The 21,639-nt window shown below is 39.3% G+C and overlaps 1 protein-coding gene across 4 annotated transcripts in view; it reads right to left on the bottom strand.

Annotated features, from left to right (window-relative positions):
* The window catches only part of KDM3B (lysine demethylase 3B), a 57,617-nt gene that overhangs the window by 22,558 nt on the left and 13,420 nt on the right, over nucleotides 1-21,639 (bottom strand). Inside the window, exons 3-11 of one of the 4 annotated variants that reach the window (XM_061424644.1) lie at nucleotides 20,077-20,190; nucleotides 18,084-18,189; nucleotides 16,414-16,538; nucleotides 14,442-14,516; nucleotides 11,179-11,778; nucleotides 6,469-7,705; nucleotides 5,376-5,577; nucleotides 2,007-2,221; nucleotides 1,082-1,234 (exon numbers count right to left, since the gene is read on the bottom strand). In XM_061424644.1, the coding sequence (XP_061280628.1) occupies nucleotides 1,082-1,234; nucleotides 2,007-2,221; nucleotides 5,376-5,577; nucleotides 6,469-7,705; nucleotides 11,179-11,778; nucleotides 14,442-14,516; nucleotides 16,414-16,538; nucleotides 18,084-18,189; nucleotides 20,077-20,190 (2,827 nt within the window). Of the gene's footprint in view, nucleotides 1-1,051; nucleotides 1,235-2,006; nucleotides 2,222-5,375; nucleotides 5,578-6,468; nucleotides 7,706-11,178; nucleotides 11,779-14,441; nucleotides 14,517-16,413; nucleotides 16,539-18,083; nucleotides 18,190-20,076; nucleotides 20,191-21,639 lie in introns of all 4 variants that reach the window. The other 3 variants (XM_061424643.1, XM_061424645.1, XM_061424646.1) reach the window with 3 other exon arrangements.

The following is a 21,639-nucleotide window of genomic DNA, read 5'->3' as shown; positions in this document are numbered from 1 at the left end:
GTAGGATTCAGATCCCAGTAGTCTAAGCTCTAAATCACTGTTACAGTGGTTACACTGTATCATAGAAGAGGGAAGAATGATGAAGTCAAGGGGCAAGGAAGATTCTTGGCAGCTAATAAGATAAAGCAAAAAGAAAGTGAAGCAAAGGGTTTGAATAGACATTTTCCCAGGGAACATAAACATAGGGCCAAAAGCCACATGAAGATTCTCAACATTAGTAGTCATCTGGGAAATGCAAATTAAAATCACACTATATACTACTTCACAGTCACTATGATGGCTATAATCAGACAGATAATAACAAGCGTTGACAAGGATGTGGAAAATTTGCAATCCTCATACATTGCGGGTGGAATTATAAAATGGTGCAGCTACTTTGGAATACAGTTTGGCAGTTTCTGAAAGGGTTAAACATAGAACTGCCATATGCCCCATCAATTCTACTATAAGGTATATATTCTCAAAAAAATGAAAACATACATCCACACAAAAACTTGTAACAAATGTTCACTATTCATAACAGCCAAAAGTAGAAACAACCCAAATGTCCATTAACTAAAGACTGGATGAAGAAGATGTAGTATATCCATACAATGGAATATTACCTGGCAATACAAGGAATGAATTATGTGGTATAACATGGATGAAACTTTGAAAGAGTATGCTAAGTTTAAGAGGCCAGTCACAGAAGGCCGTATATTGTATGATTCCATTTATATGACATGTACAGAATAGGCAAGTTGATAGAGACAGTAAGTAGACTCATGGTTACCAAGGTTTAAGGGGGGTAGGAATAGGGAGTGACTGCTACTGAATGCAAGATTCATTTTTGGAGCAATGAAAATGAAATTAGATAGTGGTGACAACTATATAAACTTGGGAATATACTAAAAACATTTGAAGTGTATACTTTAAAAGTTTTAACCTTCTCAGTTAGGCTGGAGTATTGGCAATTTTAAGACCTCACAATGTGACAAAACATAAGCTAAAGAAGGAGCCCAAAGCCATTTTTGCTTCAGTTTCCAAGTCCACACCTCCACTGACATTTTACCTTCAGCCGTATAGGACAACATTTGCTCACCACTGCGCGGTCGGCTTTTCCTGAGCCTGTAACAGTCAAGGCAGACCCCAAATCCGCATTTGCGACAAACCCAGTGGATGTTGAAGAGGGTTGTTTCACATACATCACACATCTCCCGTACACCTCGGACCGCTCGCTTCCATGCCACTTTCTCTGGTGGAAAAAGGAAGAGGAATACTGTTGGCATTGATCATCCTGAGCGAGAGCAAAAGATCCCAGATCCACTGATTCTCATTCAAGCATTTTGTCTAGCAATTAAACTCAAAGATTCATGAAGTTCATATTTCTATAATTGTAAGAGAAACAAAATACATGGAATTTCTAATATTTCTGAACAAGTGTCAGTGAGAATGAATGCCATATGTTGTCACTTAAGATACTATAAAATTTTCAAATTGAGGAAGCTTGAAATAAGAAGATTTTTCTCTTAAAGTATAGGGCATAATTTTATAGTACAATATTCCTTGGTCTAGAAATAGGGTATAGTATCTCACAGACATGGAAATACCATAAATGTATGAATAACATGGCTTTAAGGTATGAAACACAACAACCAGTAGAACTTAATCTAGTCACAAACCATAAAGTACTTACTGACACAAATTAGTTCAAAGCGAAGAAAATATTCAGAGTGAACCAAACCCAAATAGGGATCAAAATGCAAATTATGGCAACTGTGCTACAAAAATGAAAAGACAAATAGGGAAGGAAATTTTAGTCTGTTAAATGCCAAAGACGGAAAGACTGAGGACTGCTAGACACAGGTACTGCTTTAGCTATTCAATTTACTTCATATAGAAGTTTTAGCAGGCTTAATTTATCCATAGAAAATGTTATCTGCCACTCATTCCACACTTCACTTGAAGCAAAAGAAAATGAGTTTCCAATTAGAACTGCCTAGAAGACAAGCAAGAGGGGGCCTTACGGTGTGGCTCCACCATCATCATGGCCTCCTTCTCAGACATCACAAGTTGGCAGAACTGGTCTCCAACATTGGCCAGAATGTATTTTGAGGTTTCTAGGTCTATTCCTTCTGCTAGGGAGGAAGAGGGAATCCACAGGTTCATGGCATCAGGGTCACTTTGCTGGGGACTCAGAAACCCTTCCACTCGGAGTACCCCTTTTCGAGTGAAGATCAACCTGAGATAGGAGGATACACAGTCAAATACATAGTACATAGCAGCAACCATGCAAACCAACACCCACTTAAAAATCCTACGACCTAAAAGAAATTGAGACTTAATAGGAATCAGGCGGAGTTAAGAACTTGTACCATATTCGACCAACACAGTATGCACTAATAGAAAGGCTTATTGTTAACACTTATTAGATCCAGGTTCTTTGAAGAGCTGAATACCACTTTCTCTAACCAGTTATTCCATACCAGCAACCACACCAGTAAATGTGACCAGAGAAAAATACAGATCTGTGCTCAATGTCACACTTGAAATGCCTGTTGACTTACATCAGGTGAGCCTTTAATGCTTGTTTAATATCTTCTTTCTTTTCAAAACTCCAGTATTATTCTCCCCACGAGGACCTTGCTAATTATTTCACTCAAAAATTCCTGCAAGGAGCCAGAAGAGAGAATTCCCACAAGCTCCCACCATACTATCACACATTGCTATACCTGCCCCCATGTACTCCATCTCGTCTTCTGCTACTATGGATGAACTAGCTCCCAGTGAAGACCAATCTCTCCACCTTTGCTCTACACCTCATCCTCTTGCATAGGCATCCCTTCACTAATTCTCTGTTCTACATCTATTTTCCTCTCTTTTTGTCATTGTTCAGTTGCTTAGGCGTGTCCCACTCTTTGTGACCTGATGGACTGCAGCACGCCAGGCTTCCCTGTCCTTCACTGTCTTCCTGGAGTTTGCTCAAAGTTATGTGCATTGAATCGGGGATTTTCCTCTCTACTGAATCACTCTTGTCAGTATTTGAATATGCTATCTCAGTCCCCTTGATCCCACATCCTCCTTCATTTATCTGTTCGTAAGAGCAAAGTTTCTTAAGAGATTTGTCTATACTGATAGTTACCAGTTCCTTTCTCTTTTATTTTCTCTTAAACCACAACATTCAGAAGTTCTCTTATCAATCTACCAAAACTTTATTTTGGCTGTGCTGTGTGGCATATGACATCTTGACTTCCTGACCAGGGATGGAACCCACATGCCCTGCAGTGGAAGCATGAGTCTTCCACTGGACTGTAAGGGAAGTCCCAAAACTGTTTTTGACAAGGTCATTCCCTCCTGTTAAATCCAAAGGTCATTTTTTGTCCTTAACTGACCACACCCAATCACCAGCATTTGCCAGAGTTCATTATTCCTTCCTAGAAACACATTCTTCAGTTGTCTTCCAGAACACCTCACTGGCTGTTTCTTCTCAGTCTCCTTTACTAGTTCTTCCTCATCCTGATTTCCCTGGTAGCTCAGACGGTAAAGATTCTGCCTGCAATGCAGGAGACCTGGGTTTGATCCCTGGGTTGGGAAGATCCCCTGGAGAAGGAAATGGCAACCCACTCCAGTATTCTTGCCTGGAGAATTCCATGGACAGAGGAGCCTGGTAGGCTACAGTCCATGGGATCACAAAGAGTTGGACACGACTGAGTGACTTCACTTCACTTCCTCATCCTGAAACAGGAGGGAAGAGAGAGGGCACAGACTTTAAAAGAATGACATAGCCCAAGGACACGACATAAACTGATTAGAACAAACAAGTCCAAGATGTCAGAGTGACTTCCACTAGACCTTTGAGCCCCACTCCAGTACTCTTGCCTGGAAAATCCCATGGATGGAGGAGCCTGGAAGGCTGCAGTCCATGGGGTTGCTGAGGGTCGGACACGACTGAGCAACTTCACTTTCACTTTTCACTTTCATGCATTGGAGAAGGAAATGGCAACCCACTCCAGTGTTCTTCCCTGGAGAATCCCAGGGACAGGGAAGCCTGGTGGGCTGCCGTCTATGGGGTCGCACAGAGTCGGACACAACTGAAGCGACTTAGCATAGCATAACATAGCATACACTCATCATAATACATCAGCAAAGTAAATTGCCACACCCACTTGTGCCATCACAGTTCTGAGGCCAACCATCAAAGACCAAAAAGAGGGCAGTGGCCCAACTCCTGGAAATCCTTGCCCTTTCCCAGGATGACAGAGGATGAGACGGTTGGATGGCATCATAGACTCAATGGACATGAATTTGAGCAAGCTCTGGGAGTTGGTGATGGACAGGAAAGCCTGGCATGCTGTAGTCCATGGGGTCACGACTGAGTGACTGAACTGAACTGAATTTCCCAAAATAGTTGGAATAATCCCATTCATTGTTGTTGGTCAGTTGCTAAGTCATGCCCAACTCTTTAGGGCCCCATGGCGTCACCACATGTGGGATCTTAGTTCCCCAACCAGGGATTGAACCTGTGCCCCCTGCAGGGGAAGTGCAGAGTCCTAAACACTGGACTGCCAAGGAAGTCTCCCATCAAGTCATCCTATTTATATTGTAGCCTCTCTAGCCTCTCCACATATCAATCCTCTTTCCCTTATCTTCCTCATAGTTAAACTTGTTTTTCTTATTTATTATCTGCATCCCTTACAAGCCTCTGGAGGGCTGGAATTCGATGGTTTTGTGTACTGTTTAATCTGCAATGCCCACAACAATGGCTGGCACATATTAAATTTTCAATACACGTTTGCTGAGTAAGCGAATCCATGCCACATGGATAAACCACTTGGATTTCTTTATTTAAAAAACTAAGGACTCTTGAATGATTTATTAGAAGAAATTCCTCTTCTAAGTTTATCAAGCAGAAGCAAAGTGAGTAAATAGCTGTTGTTTGGTAAAAGCAAGGGACATTTCAAGGATTTTCAACAGTTATCCCTATTTTAAAGAAGGTTCACATTATCTCCTAATCTTACTTCCCCTTCTTTCTTAGGGGACTTAAATTACTCTAGCACTAAAGAGGAGTAACTGGTTAAGCAAATCTATAATACAAAATGGCATCCTTCTGCTCACATCACTGGTTTCAAATGGAATTCAAGTTAGGAATAAGAACACAGTTCAGGGGGCAGCAGGTGAGACTGTTAAATTTAAATTCTCTTAAGGACGAAGTCATGTATCATTTCACAACCTAAATAACTAATGGGATGGCAGAACCTTAGCACAGACTCTGAGAGCAAGGGAGTTTAGGAAAACAAGAAAAAGATGCTGAAATATGTTTACCAATTCAGAGAAAGAGTGGAAGTTATGAATCACTAAGGAAACTGGGAAGGAGATGAAGAGAGGAGTTTGGGTACCTCCGGAAGTGAAAGAAGCGGCAGGCCACAGTGGAATCATCTTGCTCCTGCTCCTTAAACTTCCGATACCGCTCCAGGCGGCACTCACGACACTTGTGCAGGTGAGGGGCTACATTGATGCAAGACCCATCCTGCAGGAAGGGCTCTCCGGACTGCTTCAGCTTCTTTACTTTGCTCACATCTTTCAGCACTGACTGGCCCACTGTGAGAAGGCAGAGCGAGAAATGGTTGGTCATGAAAGGTTTAAAAGAGATGCAAAAACATAATCCTCCTGAGGACAGACATTGTCCTGACCTGAGTCACTTCTCCTTGCACTGGATGGGCATGAGCCCATCAGGTCCATCCTTGGCAGAAAAGGAGCAGAGGGAACAAAGAGGCTTCAACTGGGAAATAAAAACCATGGAGAATTTGTGGGAAGTACCCCATGACAATGAAACAACTCTGAGTATGGGTGAGGAAAACTCAAGAAGGCAGAAGGTAGCTTCTTGCCACCAGCCCCTCAGGATATGACTGTTCTACTAATCAAGAACTCTTGGTGCTTCTATGGGAAACCAAATCCTAATGAGAATGGTGACTTGCCATTTTCTTAGACACTTGTCTTTACACAATTTCAGACCATAACCTCACTCCACAGGAGTTAACGGCTTTTGAAAGACGTTTAAAATCATAAATATGTGACAGAGAGGAGCAAACTGAGGAGCGGTTCTCTTGCTTCATCAACTCTACTAAAGGCTGCTATGTGAGAATAAAGATAGTACTGAGTAACTCCCCTAAGTTCATTAAAGGGGAAGGACCAAAGGCAGGAGAAATACACTAAGGGAGGAAAGAGTTCCTGACCAAAATTAACAGACTATCAAGACTTTGTGGGATTATCATTAACAGGACAGATCTCTCTCTTACAGTGCTGGTTTAGATCAACCCTGCCTTGAACCAGATGAGTTGATGAGGGATCCCTACTGCACCCTTTGGACTATGTAATTCTATGAGATTATAGGACTTTCCATCAAAAAGAGGGCCTCTGCTGCCCAAGAGCACAGCAAGCATTTGAGGCAAGTGCCAGAGCCAGGCCCATGGATAATCTCAGCAGGATCACCTTTCAAGGGAGCAGTCCGAGGCCGGCCCTTGGGGGCCTGCTTCCCTTTGCCTTTTCCCAGCAACAGCTCAGCACTGCGTTCCCCATTGGGGCCCAGCTTCCCCATCAGGTGTTCCGGAATCCCCTTTAGACCGGTCTTGGCTTGGAGCTGCTCCTCAGAGTCGCTTAAATCTGACAGGTCACTATTGGTACTGGAGTCTGAGTCCTGTCTGCAAGCCAAGCTTCGCTCATCCAGTGAGAACCTTTTCACAGCTTCAAAAGGAGCTTTGTTCTCCTGTGAAAAATCTGCTGGGGAGGACAGAAAGCTGCCTGAGTGCCTGCCAAAGACGTTACTAAAGGTTTTAAGGAGAGGATTGTCCTGCTGCCCAGGCCCCACAGTTGGCCTCTCCTCTGTGGGGCTGGAGGAGAGAGTAGGCATCTCAATGGGCTGGGTGAGGCCGCTGGTGGGTGAACTGGAGCGGCCATTCCCCATGGCAGAGAGGCTTGGCCCCCCAGTGGTAAGAGCTGAGCCCAGAACACCAGACACCAGTTTGGAGGAGTCAGTTGTGATGAAGAGGGTTTTCTTCTTTGCTAAAGATGCTGAATCTGTAGAGGAGTGAGACTCGGGCCAGCTGGGTGCTGCCTTGGAGGTGACAGTGGTAGCAGAGGAAGAGCTACCTGATGCCTGAGATGCAAAGCTGCTGAAAGGACTATGTTCAACTTTCTCCACAAATGCCAAGAAAGGGTTAGAAGGCTCTTCTCGGGACAGTTTAGGGGGCTGTAAAAATAGATTTTCATGACTGTCTGGGGTGCGGGCATTTAGGAGGCTCCGTGGGAAGGCTGGCGTGAGGGTGGGCATGGACTCTGCAGGCACTTTCCGATCCACAGAGCTGCCAGCCTTAGAGCCTGATTTAGTGTCTGCTCCAAGAGTGGATCTTCCTTTACAGAGGCTCTCAAGGCTTTGTTTAAATGAGTCTCGACTGGAGGAATCATCAGCCAAATTCTCTGAAACGGTAGTGAAGTAGTTACTGGTGGGTAAAGTTTGGGACATGCATTGAAAAAACAAGTTTTTGGAGAGATCAGAGTCTTTCTGAGACTCTGGTGCTGGGCTACAGCCAAAAGAGAAGCCCAAAGGTTTGTTCTCTGTGGCAAGAACCCCATTGGACTGGCTCCTTCCACTTCCAAAAGTCAAAGCTTGTGATGAACCCGGGAGTGATGCTCCAAATCCAGAAGAGGCCAGGACAGAATTCCTTGAATTCTGAAAAGAAGATAGCCAGAGTTAGTGATGCTGGCTTCCTTGACAATCTTTTGATACCTTCTTGGACCTAGGCTAACATTTCTTATGGGTCAATCAATTTTTCTCCTCTACAATTCCAGGAAAACTGCTCTTATAACTGTTACTTTGCCAGGAAAGAAAACTGCCACAGACAACACAGAGGGGTCTTTAGCAAGGTGAGACAGAGATGGCAGGATGAAATGATACCCTTGGTTGTTAGCCAACTGACTGTCAAAGCACCAGGAGGCTGTGTAGGCTTCTAAGTTATCTATTTAGAAATGAAGACTCTGTCAGGGAACTGAAGAAAAGGGTTCCTGAATGTAAATGAGCTTTTAGTCTGAAATAGAGTGAAATATTACTAGTGACCCTGTAATATTAATTTACCTCAAAGACCTTAGGGGCTATGGTTAAAGTTTTGGTTGAGTTAAGTCATTGCAAATTGCCCACTCTTACAAAAGTGACTTCAGCCCTATGAAAAGCTCATTGTACATTAAAGAAAAGTATCTTTGTCTGAAAATCGCTAAGATGGACCCAAATCAATGTATAAGCTGAATTATCTGTTTCTCTTAAAGTTAGATATAAAGGTGCTAAATTAAAGAGGCATACCAGTTACTGAACACTTCTGTTATCATGATTTAACAAGTCTCCAAAGTGGAAAACTGTAGATACTGATAACACCCACCAACAAAAGTACTCAGCATAACAAACTGGAGAATGAAAAAAAAATTCTTTTTTTATACCTTAAAAATGCTAACTTCTGCAATTGGATAAAGAAGGATGTGTACATAAAGAGGGGTTAGAATCACTTTCATATACTATATCACATACTCATATATGTGGATAATACAGAGAAATATCCATAGGTAGGTATAAGTACTTACATAATACTTATATTCACTTTAAAGTATTAGAAATAAAAATTATTTCATGACTGCTTAATAGATATGGAGTTTCTCTTGGGGAAGAAGAAAATTTCTTTATGTGAGTAGTGATGGTTGCATAACATTGTGAATATATAAATGCCATGATACTGTACACCACAAATTGTATAAATGGTAAATTTTATGTGTTAACTTAATTTTTAGAAATGTAACGTATATCAGATAAATGAAAGGGTGTTGTTAAAAAAAAGCGGGGTGGAGGATCTCTTTAACTATGGATCTCTTTAACAGTGGATCTCTTTAACTATGTAAGAGGAGTCTACATTAGGACTTTCTTTGAGGGTGGCCAAGAGGCATGAGAGCCAGGCAGGCCTTCTATGGCTTGCCTCCAGGTGACATCTGCTACAGAGACCAGTTCAGGGCATTTCAATAACTTAGTTCATTCTCCTTTTTTCTTTTCCTTCCCATTAACCAAAAACCACTGACTTAAAATTCCTCCAAATAAAAAGAAGAGAATAGACAGACACAGCACTGATGCTATGCTGTTGTTTCACTGGCTGGATCTGGCCAGGTCCCTCGACACCTGCGTGACTGCAAAGAATGAGCATAAGGATCTCAGGTTTCGCTACTAAAGTTACCCTCTAAAAATAAACACACACATGGACTTCCCTGGTGGCTGAGTGGTAGAGAATCCTCCTGCCAGTGCAGGAGACATGGCTTCCATCTCTAATCCAGGAGGATCCCACATGGCCGTGGAGCAACTAAGCCTGTGCATCACAACAACTGAGCCTGTGCTCTAGACCCCAGAAGCAGAAACTGCTGAGCCCATGTGCCTCAACTACTGAAGTCTGAGCACCTAGAACCCATACTCTGCAACCAGAGAAGTCACCACAGTAAGAAGCCCTTGCACTGCAACTAGAGGAAAAGACAAGGCAGCAACGAAGACCCGCACAGCCAAAAATATTAAATAATAAATAAAATTATATAAAAAATACACACATGAATGAAAAATAATTGGATGCTCTTTCATTTTCCTACAACTGATTAAATTTCAAATCCTTTTCTTATAAGAAAGTGATGACAAACTGATTTCAACACAATTTTCAGAGCAGGAAGTTTCCTGGGGGGGTGTGTCCCTGGTTCATGATGGAAATATCCATTTCTGTACTTTTAAATCATATCCCAAGAGAATACCTAGGCTAACCCACTAGTAAAGTTACTGATACAATCACAGAAATTTCTCAAACCTGTTTGGAAAATGCCCTCTGAATCCGCACTTCATCTATTCAGCTTTGCTACTCCAAGAACAACAGTATTCAGTGGATCTCTTCATGAAGCATGTAATACTTGCTCTGTTTTGTAATCCCCATTTACATCTATTCTGCCTTTGACATGGATTTAATTTTAATCAATTTGGGCAATATGATGACTTAAACAGAGGAGAAATCCACATAAGATCCCCACCTAGTTCTCTTGGGAATGCTGGTAAACTAACAGAGAACAAATCATGAAGAGTGTAAACTTTGCATTTACAGGCCTTCTCTTCTTCTGCCTTGGCACTTCACTTCCCTCCCCATCCCTGCACACTAGAGATTAACAAACTGGATCTTCTATGAAGGGGAAGAAATCAGATGAAATGTACATGCCATGTTTTATATGACACTGTTATAAAACAATTCCATTTTAGGATGTGAGCTCCTTCAAATAGGATTTCAATTCTCTGTTTATAATATACAGTACTTAGCACACAGTAGTTTCTTATACATAATTTATAAAAGTCACTTAGTATTTTATTTGTATTTCATATTCCAGTTTGAATTAATAGCCAATTTGAAAAGAAAATATGACCAGCATCATTAATCATACTTTGGTGACCAAAATAAGAGCCAAGACTATAAGAACTGATTTTGATACTGTTTCAGATTTGACTGGGGAGCCAACTTGATGTTAACTTTATTTAACAAAAGTTGCATTTCAGCAACAATATATGCATATCAGATAAAGAACCTAGCAAGCTGGATACTACCACAATTAATTCCATCAAAATTTCCAGGTAAGGCTTAAAAGATTAAGAGGGGGGAAAAAAAAAACCTTCTATGGTCATATCAAAGTGGCCCAGCCTCAAAGGAAAATATAGAAAATGATGAACTGAAAATGGGTTGGTAATAGTAGCTTTTACATAGCCCTAATTATAGTGTTCACTGTTTCCAACACTATAATTCATTAACCTTGCTTCACAAAGGCCTGGTGGAGGCTAAACCACTACACGAACTAAATAGATAGCCGAGTTTAAAAGATTCCCCATTAGATCTATTTTAACGACACATTAAATTGGATTGTGTAATCAAGTTTTGATTAGCCCAACTGTTAGGTGACTTTTAAGAGCTGAGAAAGTTTTAAGAATATACACATTTGTCCAACAAGCAGTAAAGGACTATCCACAGAATACAATTTAAACACATCTCAGAAATACTCCTTCCCTATGGCATCTGAGATGCTTTTTAATGTGTTAAGAACAAAGTAGGGTGAAAGTGTGAACCCACATCTTGCAAATCTGCCCCTGAAACAACTCACCTCTCCTGGGGCCTGCGACCAGCTGCCTTTCTGTTTTTCCGGCCCAGTCCCTGTTGCAAGGCCAGTGTCTGAGATCCTCACCGTGGTTGGGGTGGAGCTGGCGGTAGTGACCACAGCTGCTGAAGCCACCATACACTGGCCAACTTGTTCCAGTGTTTTTCCTGCCTCTTTATTTTCGGCTCCACCCACCTCTGGGGCCAAAGGTGTCTGACCTGTGGCTGCAGAATACGGAGTGAAAGGTAGAGGTGTGTCCCCACCCACAGGCTCATCCTGCACCACCAGAGTCCTGCCGTTTTCTTTGGTGTAAGTGGCAAAGCGAATGCTGCGGTTAATCTGGGGGACAAATGTAGTCGGTGGCTGCTTGGTTCTCTGATCCAGCCCTGGCTCTCCACTGGCATTCCCTCCTTTCCAGGGCCCTCGGCTTGCCTCGCCTCCATCGCTCCCATTACTGTCTACTTCACCCCTGTCTCCTTTCAATTTCTTTGATGCAGGGTCACACCCAGAGTCCGAAGCACTTTTCCTCCTCCGGCCATCTTTCCCCTCTATGCTCTCTCTCTTCTTCTTTCCTTTGGAAGATTTTACTGCTTTTAACGTACCCCCCTACAAAACAAAATTCAAAAAAGATTTATTACAAGGGACTTTCCATCCTGTGAAAACCATAAACCATTAGCTCTTTCCCATCTCTAGAAGCAGACAATCAAAGCTGGGACAGATTGCCAAATTCCAATGCCAGCTCTAAGACATACCCTTTGTTAAAAAGCTCCTATCTTCCTGTGATTCAATTTACACACACATATTCAAGATAACAGTTACTAGAGGTTAACTCACTTCACAAAACCTCCCTTAAATGAAACGTACTCCTTTCTTAAATGGACTTTTTTCAGGATTTTAGAAATTTGTGGAATATCTTTTATAAAATGGACTGATAAAGCTAGTCTGGGAACTTATTTGCCCCTTGGTGAAAAAAAAAAAAAATCTGCTTTATTTTATATTTATCTCCTTGTTTGATAGAAACTGGCAAGTATTGAAATATAAAATCTCCTCTATCCAGAAGTCACTAAAAACTGGTGACAACTTAACAATAGGAAAAGGAACATTTATGAGTCTGTGACCAGAGGAAAAGTGAGTCCAACAGAGACAGGTTTGAGTTGCTCTTATGGACACTATAAAGAACACAAATAATTTCCAGATCTTATTTCAAAGCATTAGATACAAACAGGGGGGAAAACTAAAAAGTCAGGGTACCATAACCAAAAACTCAAATCTCTTAGCTCTTTTAGTAATTCCATCCTATCTCAGGAAATCTTATTTAGCCTTATTTGAAAGGTCAGTAACCTTAAAAGACACAGAATTAAAAGGGGGAAATTCCTATCCCTGAGTGAAAACTCTTTCCCTGAGAAGGACAAGAGGACAGGGGATTGGGACACAGTTAACACTCTCTTAGGCAACTTATACCTGGAACATTCTTAGACTGATATCCTATTATTTCTTTTTAGCTGCATTTAGCTAACTTTCAGATAGTTTCATTTAGATAATGTGCTGGGGTGGCAATAAGCTAGTGACATAGTTATTTGGCTGTTATTATTTACCAGCTTGATTAATCGACTCTCACTGCCCTTGAATACATATAGATTCTTGGTGCAGATGTGTATCTTTGTGTAATCAATCATTATTATAGCTCTTATAACTGAATTTTTTTCAAATTTTTCATTTCTTCTTGCCAGTTTTCTCTTCTTTTTTTTCTGCCTTCCTTTTTTTCCCCTTAATTTCCTTCTGAAAACCTTAACCAAAGCTCAAGATTTACTTGTTTCTCCCATACTTTTGGTAATATTAATCTAAGTTTCTAAATCTTTCATTTAAGAACTGTTTTTGTTTGTTAAGAATTATTTTCATTTGATCATTTAAAAATCTTTTTACCCCTTCTTCAACCTCTATCATCACTCAGTTTTCAGTGCTGTGAAGTATTTAAGTACGATCACTGAAATCTCTCCTTTCTTGCTCACTCTTTCCAAGGAAACGAGGTGACCATGGATCTCTAAGAAGCGTTACTGTAAAACTTGGCAGATCTGACAATAATTGTATTTTGCTAGCTAAGACGAGAGTCACACCATGGCAAAGCTGAAAAAAGAAGAATCAACGTCTGTTGCTGAAAGCCAAAGATCTCACCTTTAACTCATTTAGCCAACTTACAGAGCCTGGCTCACAGCAATTTCCCTGAGCAACAACATATAAGTATGTCCTACTTATGGTGAGCTACTCACATGTGAGTAGATTAGGACACTGAGAACAGTACTCTCTAGCTATACCTGGCACAATCTAAATGTACCTAGCATATAATAGGTGCTTAAAGAACAAATGAAATGAGGAAGGAAATAAAAAAGGGACCCAACACAGCATCAAAGTAACAAGTGTTTTTCAGCCACGTAAACACAGTCAAGAGACTTATCCTATTTGTAATAATATAATATGTAGTAAAGAACTATTAAATTTTACCCTGACTCTTCTTTTCCTACCCTAATCTTGTTTTATCAAGCCAAAATGACTAGATAAAGAAGAGGAAGAATTGTATACCCAGCATGAGCAGCCAAGAGAGCAATACAAACACAGGTGCTAAGAAAACTATGAAGAATATATGGACAGATGGCCGTCCAAGTCAATGTCCTACTGAAGGAAATTCATACAGGATTCCTTAATTGGTTCAGGCACTGGTTTATAATGTGTCTTTTGATGGGTTATGATAATTCTGAATGAACCAAGAGTTGGTCTGATTCACAGAAACTATGGAGTAATCCACTGTGTGCTGAGCACTGAACTAGGCACTACTTTAGTTTGAACTCTTCTTGGGATACGAAATTTCAGATTTCCTTGGAGCTCACTACCACCTAATGGAAAGAAAAAGAGGATGTAGTTTCTTCTCCATTTCTTATTACTGGGTAGGTCATGAATATTACTACTACTTATTACAGCTTTGTCTATTGTTATCTTTTAAATATACCTGTCCTAAAAAAATGTAAGAAAAAAGTAGGCCATTTTAAAACAGTTAGGCAACATAGCCATGATGAAAAGGGTTTGCTCAGACTAGGTCTCTTTCTTGAGATTACCCTCCCTCAACTAGACAAGACTGTGGTGAGAGCAAGAAATGTACAGTGGTCAGAGCTTGAAACCCAAAGCTATTAACATGGATAACACAAACATAATGAAGTCTATGTAACAAGATAATGCAAGCTCATGAGTCTGCTTAGAGACTCACTCCATTACTGTACCTCGCTCTGAGGCGCCGAATTATCCACGAGCATCACATGGATCAGTCTGGGATCTACGGACTTGATCTCACCACTCTATAGAAGGAGGGGGATAGAAATAAGAAAAAAGGAGGAGAAAGATTCAATGCCTGCCCACCAAAGACACAATTATGTATTTTTTCTTATGTAATCTATGCAATTATCTCTATTTGTTTCTACTTCCCTGCTAGAATAAAAGCTCCATGAATAGGGATCTCTATTATTTAATTCACTGCCGGAATAACAACATTTGAAACAAGGTCTAGCATATGGTAAGCACTCAAATATTTGTTAAATGAATGAATGAAAAAATTGAGTTCAATGCCCAAGTGTCTCTTTTAGGGTTACTAATTTCAAATTCTGCATCTCTAAAACCTTCCTATTCTGTAATTAAAAAAACAAAACAAAAAAAAAATGAACTTCCCTGGTGGCTCAGTGGTGAAGAATCCACCTGCCAATGCAGGAGACATGTGTTTGATCCCTGGTCCAGGAAGATCCTATATGCTGTGGTAACTAAGTCTGTGAGCTACAATTGCTGAGCCTGTGCTCTAGAGCCCAGGACACACAACTACTGAGCCCACGTGCTTAAATTATTGAAGCCCTGCCAGTGTCAGAGCCAGAGCTCTGCAACAAGAGAAGCCACCACAATGAGAAGCCTGCATACTGCAATTAGAGAGTAGCCCACAGACCCTGCAGCAACGAAGACCCAGAAGAGCCGAACTAAATATAAATAAAGAATAAAATTTAAAAGAAAAAAGAAACCTTCAGAAAAAAACTAAAGGTTTCGGCAGGGGCCAATTTGACAGATACTGTCAGATTTAATGTATACATCCTTTGACCTGGCAATTACACACTTGGGAATTTATTTCAGTAAATAAATAATGTGAAAAATGTATAATGATATATGCTCAAGGATATTCACTGAAGCATTATTTGTATTAGTAAAATACTGGAAATGATTTTTAAATGTCCATCAATTTTAAATTAAATTAGTTATACTACATCAATTCAGTGGATAGTATGCATCTGATTTTAAAGGATGAAGTATATTTCTATATATATTTATAGAGAATGATGCTAATTTAAAATTAAGTTAAAAACATAAAGAACTATGTGTATCATATGATCCCATTTGTTAGTATAGTATGATTTATGCAGTTCTTACCTAAATAGACAGTATAAAAATATCATAAACACACACAGAGAGAAGGTATTTGGAAGCACATGGAATATATACCAAACTGTTAATGGTGGTTACCACTGTCAGGAGTAATATTTGCCTATGAGAAGGGATGGGTTTCACTAACTATTTTATATATATGTGTATCACTTGAAATTTGTAAATGAAGATTGAATAATTTAATAAATAATGAAATGACTAAAATCATTATGCTTATATTACATGTGACTGCAGAGGGCAATTCTGAAACCAATTCAAAGGTGTTATAAATACATATGTGTTTGCCTCAAAATACTCTTGTTTTTGATAGATAATTCTCCAGGTAGTTATAGATGCTATGTTTTTTCTACTTATTTCCTTAGAAAACAATTCATTTTATCAGCATGTAGGGGAAAGTGGCATAAGTATTACAGAAGCAAATGCTAATTGATTAGATTTTTAAATAATAAACATTATGAATATGACAAAATAAGATATTAGTACTTCACATCTGTATACTGTTCTATAGATTTCAAAGCACTTTTGAATACATCATCTCAGTTCCCAAAACACACACTGTGAGGCCAAGGGTGGTTACCCAATTACCTCTAATTTACAGATGAGAACACTGAGGTTGAAAAAGTAGAACAGCCTTTCTCAAGGTGATAGAATCAAAAGTGATAAAGCCAGAGATGGAACCCAGCTCTTCTCACATGTAATGAAGTGCTCCCTTTCTCCATACCACCCTTGGTAAGGGGATGGATGGACCTCAGACAAAATAACACAAAGCCTCACCTCAGTTACAGACACTTCCATAAGACGGGTGATGGAATCTTGATGGCTTACAACACCACAGAGCCAACTTTCTTCTCCCTCTGGCTGGTACACTTTGACCCTGTGACCTTGAACACTGTAGGGACCTAAAGAAGAGATCAGTACTGAATATTTTTGGCTAAGCTGTATTTCATGATTGTTCCTTAAAAAACAGAAACAGAAAACTTATTGGCACTTTTAATCGTCTTGTATGGAGTTGAATAAATGAGCAATTTCAGATTTACTATACACAGCAATTTAAAAATAAAACATAGTTTTTCCCAGTGACTTTGGTAAATTTTATTTGGAGATTTCTTAGAATATCCTAGGATCTGATACCTTATCTCAAATTTTCAATTCTAGAAGTAATACAGGAAAGAGAAAGGCAACTTACAAGTCAAAAACTATAGATAATATGAAAATCTACTCAGATCTATCTGACATATACATAAAAAAAGTAGGCCAGTAAGTTGAATGTACCATTTTGTTATGTTAGCATAGGAATGATACATAACCATTTGCCCTTTGCTATCTTACTTTCAATACAATAGGTGGAGAATTCAATTTTTGAGGTTTCCAGCCTCTGCTCTAATAAGAATCTGAACAAATATAGCACCTGTCTTTCTAAGAACATAGAGTTTCAAAGATATTACTTTATCAGCAGGTAATGTTACCCTACAATTTCAGCTGGCCCTCCAAGAACAAGTTTCTCTCTCCTACATATCTTATACATTTGAGACCATATAGTTAAATCACTGTTTATTTTAATTATCTTTCAGAGCTATAATTAAGCTTAATTTTTCTATACACATTCATATATATCTCTATGTCTTATCCTGTTCCTTGATTTCCTTCTCACTGCTATCTATTTTTCCTCACTTTCTTTCCTCTCTCATACCTTTCCTTGATTATTAAACATCATTTCACACTGATACTTCCCTTCTCCAAAGAGGCCAGTTTTCCTACTTTTACCTATTTAGATTTAGTTTGACAGAAGAGAACCAAGAGCCCTATTTCACTGAAAATCATTGTTATCATGAGGTCAGGAAGGACAAAGAACAGATGTACAACATGAAGGGAAGGATAAATGAAGCCAGAGTCTACCCTTTGTATAGAATCTTGGGCAAAATCTGTATGTAAAATGAAAAAGTTAATAAATCTCTTTTGTTTTCATTTTTAAAAGTTAACATGCTCTTAATGTGAATGAGTCTGTGCACACCTTCCTTTATGAACATACTTTACACTCTAAGTTTTTATTTGTTGGTGTTAACAGTCTTTGGTCCACTGAACCTTACAAGCCAGTATGCTCAACAAGGGCGGAGATTTTCTAGCTTGTGGTTATATCCCCAGTACCTTAACACTGTGTCGACTGCAAGGTTAGTCCTTAATAAATATTTAAGAAATAAAGAAGTTTTTAAAAAGACAACATTGCATATTATGAAAGATAATACAAAAAGGAAACTGGTTTGAGGGAGATCCTATTTTTCCAATCCATTCTAGAGATCCAGCTAACTGGAGTTACTTGTGACACTACCCACAAAAAGATAAACACAGATGTTTTAAGAGTTGCACGGTTTTCCCCATTCTATCACTTTCAACATTGGCTATACACCCGATTCAGAATTTAATGACAGAAGACTATCTATTCTTACCTCGGCTGAATATCTCTTGTAGCTTTTGGTCACTGATCAAAGCATTAACTGTGTCTCTCAGAGCAGCATGTTCCAAAAGAATCTGGTTTTGGCTATCTGTTCCCATCTAGTAAATATAAAAAAATAAAAAACTGAATACTGAAATAAATAGCAATAGTATCTAGCCAGAAGAGAAAAATTATACCCCTGAGTTCTACATCAGCATATATCAAAATGTTCCAAAGAACCCTAGTCTGACTACAAGATGCTCTACAAAAGTTAAAGATGCTACGATCATTTAGGTTTAGGAAATATTATACCTCCCTTGAACAAGGTGAGAAGGGGGCAGGACATCAACTGCTTCCCCAACCCATCCAGCCAAAAATCTGTGTATGTTTGACTCACCCAAAACTTAACTCGTAATAGCTTACTGTTGATTGGAAGCCTTACTGATACATAAATAGTTGATTGACATATATTGTGTATATCATACATATTTTTCTGTATTCTTATAATAAAGTAAGAGAAAAGAAAATATTAAAATCTTGAGGAAGAGAAAATACATTTACAGTACTATGCTGTATTTATTGATACCCTATGTTCATGATGTCTGTTTACAAGATGAATCATCTGTCAATGCACTACATCAAGACTGCCTTATTCAGGGCTTCCCTGGTAGCTCAGTGGTAAAGAATCTATCTGCCAATGCAGGAGACATGGGTTCGGCCCTTGATCTGGAAATATCCTACATGTCACCACAACAATTGAGCCTGTGCTCTAGAGCCTGTGGTCTGCAACTACCGAAGCCTGTGTGCCCGAGAGCCCGTGCTCCGCAACAAGAGAAGCCACCACAGTGAGAAGCCCACACACCGCAACTAGAGAGTAGCCCCCACTTGCTGCAATTAAAGAAAAGCCTATACAGCAACAGAGACCCAGCATAGCCGGAAAAAAAAAGACTGCTTTATAGAAAACAAAACACTACAGATGTTAAAAGTATTACTAACACTAGACATCTAAATGAAAAGACACAGTGAAAAAAGTTTGTATTAATTTATAGGTACTATATTTATTGATGAAAATCCATACACTAAGTGGGCCAATGTAGTTAAAGCCCGGGTTGTTCAAGGGACAACAGCATACTATATCTTTCTACATACAATAGTACATTTAAAGGCTCTGAGAAGACAAGCAGGGAAAAAAACATGTTTAGGTAAATGTTCTTCATACTTATTTGACTATAAAACATTTTATTCCCTGTAAATCTTGTTATTTTGATACTTATCCACAATTCACTGAGTGCCTATTCATACAAGCACTAGGATTACAAAGATGAATAAAACAAGACTGATGAGAGGGAGTGAGGCCTAATGAGTCAGGAAGACATTTCAACAATAAAGAAATCATCATTAATATTTCACAAAACACAGTTTAGTAAACATTGCTCTTGGCTGCCTCAATAAGACAGCAAAACTCTTGGAAGTCTCCTAAATTTTAACGTTCAGACAATAACTCTTGTGAGAAATAAATATTATCATCCATAAATTCTGAAACTCGAACTCAGATACTAGCTTGTTTAAACTACTAACCTTTCCCTTTTCTGTAACTAAAAATATACCTAAGCTCTTCAATATTTAATGTTGATTGGAACCAGCCCCAATTCCCAGCCTCCGTGCCACTGGCAAAGGTATAGGCCCTTCTCAGACAAGTTACAGACGCAGCCATCTCTGTGAACTCAGTACTTCTGAGGAACTGTGTGGTCTTAAGTGTGAAGTGGTTTCAGGGTGAGGTGGGGGTATGCAGGGGAGAAAAGAATCCTCAGTCACCAAATGTACTTTTTCAAGGGAGCAAAGAAACTTTAAAAGCCACATGGATTAGAAAAAAAAAGGCACATGGAATTACTGGGAGAAAGTACTTGCTTCAACATTAAAAGAGAAGAGGAAACACTCTATTTATAATCAACAGAGAAATCAGCAGGGAGAGAAATAAATTCAGGACTAGACCAACTGATAAGTACCTGGAACAAATGCAACCCATTAGCATCTGACAGGAAACGAAGCTCTCGATCCAGAAGGTATTCAACTGGAACCACAGAACCCAAACCGAGTTTATCTACCAGGGGAGTGAAAGTCTGTGAAATACAATGACAAGAAATAGATTAGTACTTGGGAGAGAAAATAAATAACAATTAAACTGAATATCCAACTGCAGAGAAAATACCCATTATTAATATATATCTTTCACCTCAGTAAATACAAATAAGCTAAAGCATAAGTTCTGAGAGTCATTCCTAATCCACCATCTGCCCTCAAATAATCATATGAAGCAAACTAGAGCATAAAGTCAGCTCAACAGCCTTATTAACAGCTAAAAAGGATACAAAGAATAAGAAATTCCTCATTCTCTTTTGCAATCTAACTAATCTTGTCAGGCTTCAAGAGGGTTACATTACAGTAAGCTCTCAGAATAAAGAGTTACACCATTATCATCTCTAGAACTCTTGAAACCTTTGTGAGATTTCTAAAATGATCAGTGATATAAAAATGTATGGGTAAATTCATATTTAGTGTTTCATAAATAACCTGCCTACAAAAGTCACCCAGGGACCAAAATCAATTTGAGCTTCTTCTAAAAGTTCAACTGGAAAGTGGCCTTAAAAACAAATGAAAAGAGTTCAGTAAGCGACGATATGTATAATCAGTACGTTAAAAATGTCTGTTTTGAGCATTATTTAATTTGGTTAGTCATAGGAGAACTAGATTTTTGCCTTGTGAGAGTTTGAGCTAAGAAGTAGCACACAAAGTGTCTATGCTTCTAACTTATCCAACTAATAAATGGGTGATTTAAAATGCTAAAAACAAAAAAACTCGTCACAAATAGTCTGATTTAAAAATGGGCATATCACCTGAATAGATATTTTTCCAAAAATAGACAAATGGGCAACAGGTACATGAAAAGGGACTCAACCTTACTAAATTCAGGGAAATGCAGATCTAAACCACAGTGAGTAATCACCTCATACCTAAAATGAAAGACAAAGAGGAAGGGACCCTTGCACCATCATTGGGGATGTGAAAAGACAAACACACCAAGTACTACTGGAGAGGACGTAGAGAGGGGGACCCTTGCACCATCAGTGGAATGTAAACTGGTGCAGCCACTACAGAGAAGAGTACAGAGGCTCCTCAAAAAAATTAAAAACAGAAACTACCATGTGATTCAACATCCCACTTCTAAGTATTTATCCAAAAGAAATGAAATCACTATCTTGAAGAGAAGAGATATCTGCACCCTCATGTTCACTGCAGCAATATTTACAATAGCCAAGACAAGGAAACGACCTAAGTATCCAGTGATGAATGAATGGGTAAAGAAAATGTGGTGCATACACACACACATAAATATTACACACAATGAAATATTATTCAGCCATAAAAAAGGAGGAAATTCTGCCACTTACAATACCACAGCTGAATCTCCAGGGCACTGTGCTAAGTCAAATAAGTCAGACAGAGAAAGACAGATATGGTATGATTTCAATTACATGTGGAATATAAAACAACTGAACTCATAGACACAG

The sequence above is a fragment of the Bos javanicus genome, chromosome 7 (genome assembly GCF_032452875.1).
Source record: "Bos javanicus breed banteng chromosome 7, ARS-OSU_banteng_1.0, whole genome shotgun sequence".
Taxonomy (NCBI): Eukaryota; Metazoa; Chordata; class Mammalia; order Artiodactyla; family Bovidae; genus Bos; species Bos javanicus.
The sequence above is the reverse complement of the archived record's forward strand: the minus strand, read 5'-3'. Positions and strand labels throughout refer to the sequence as shown.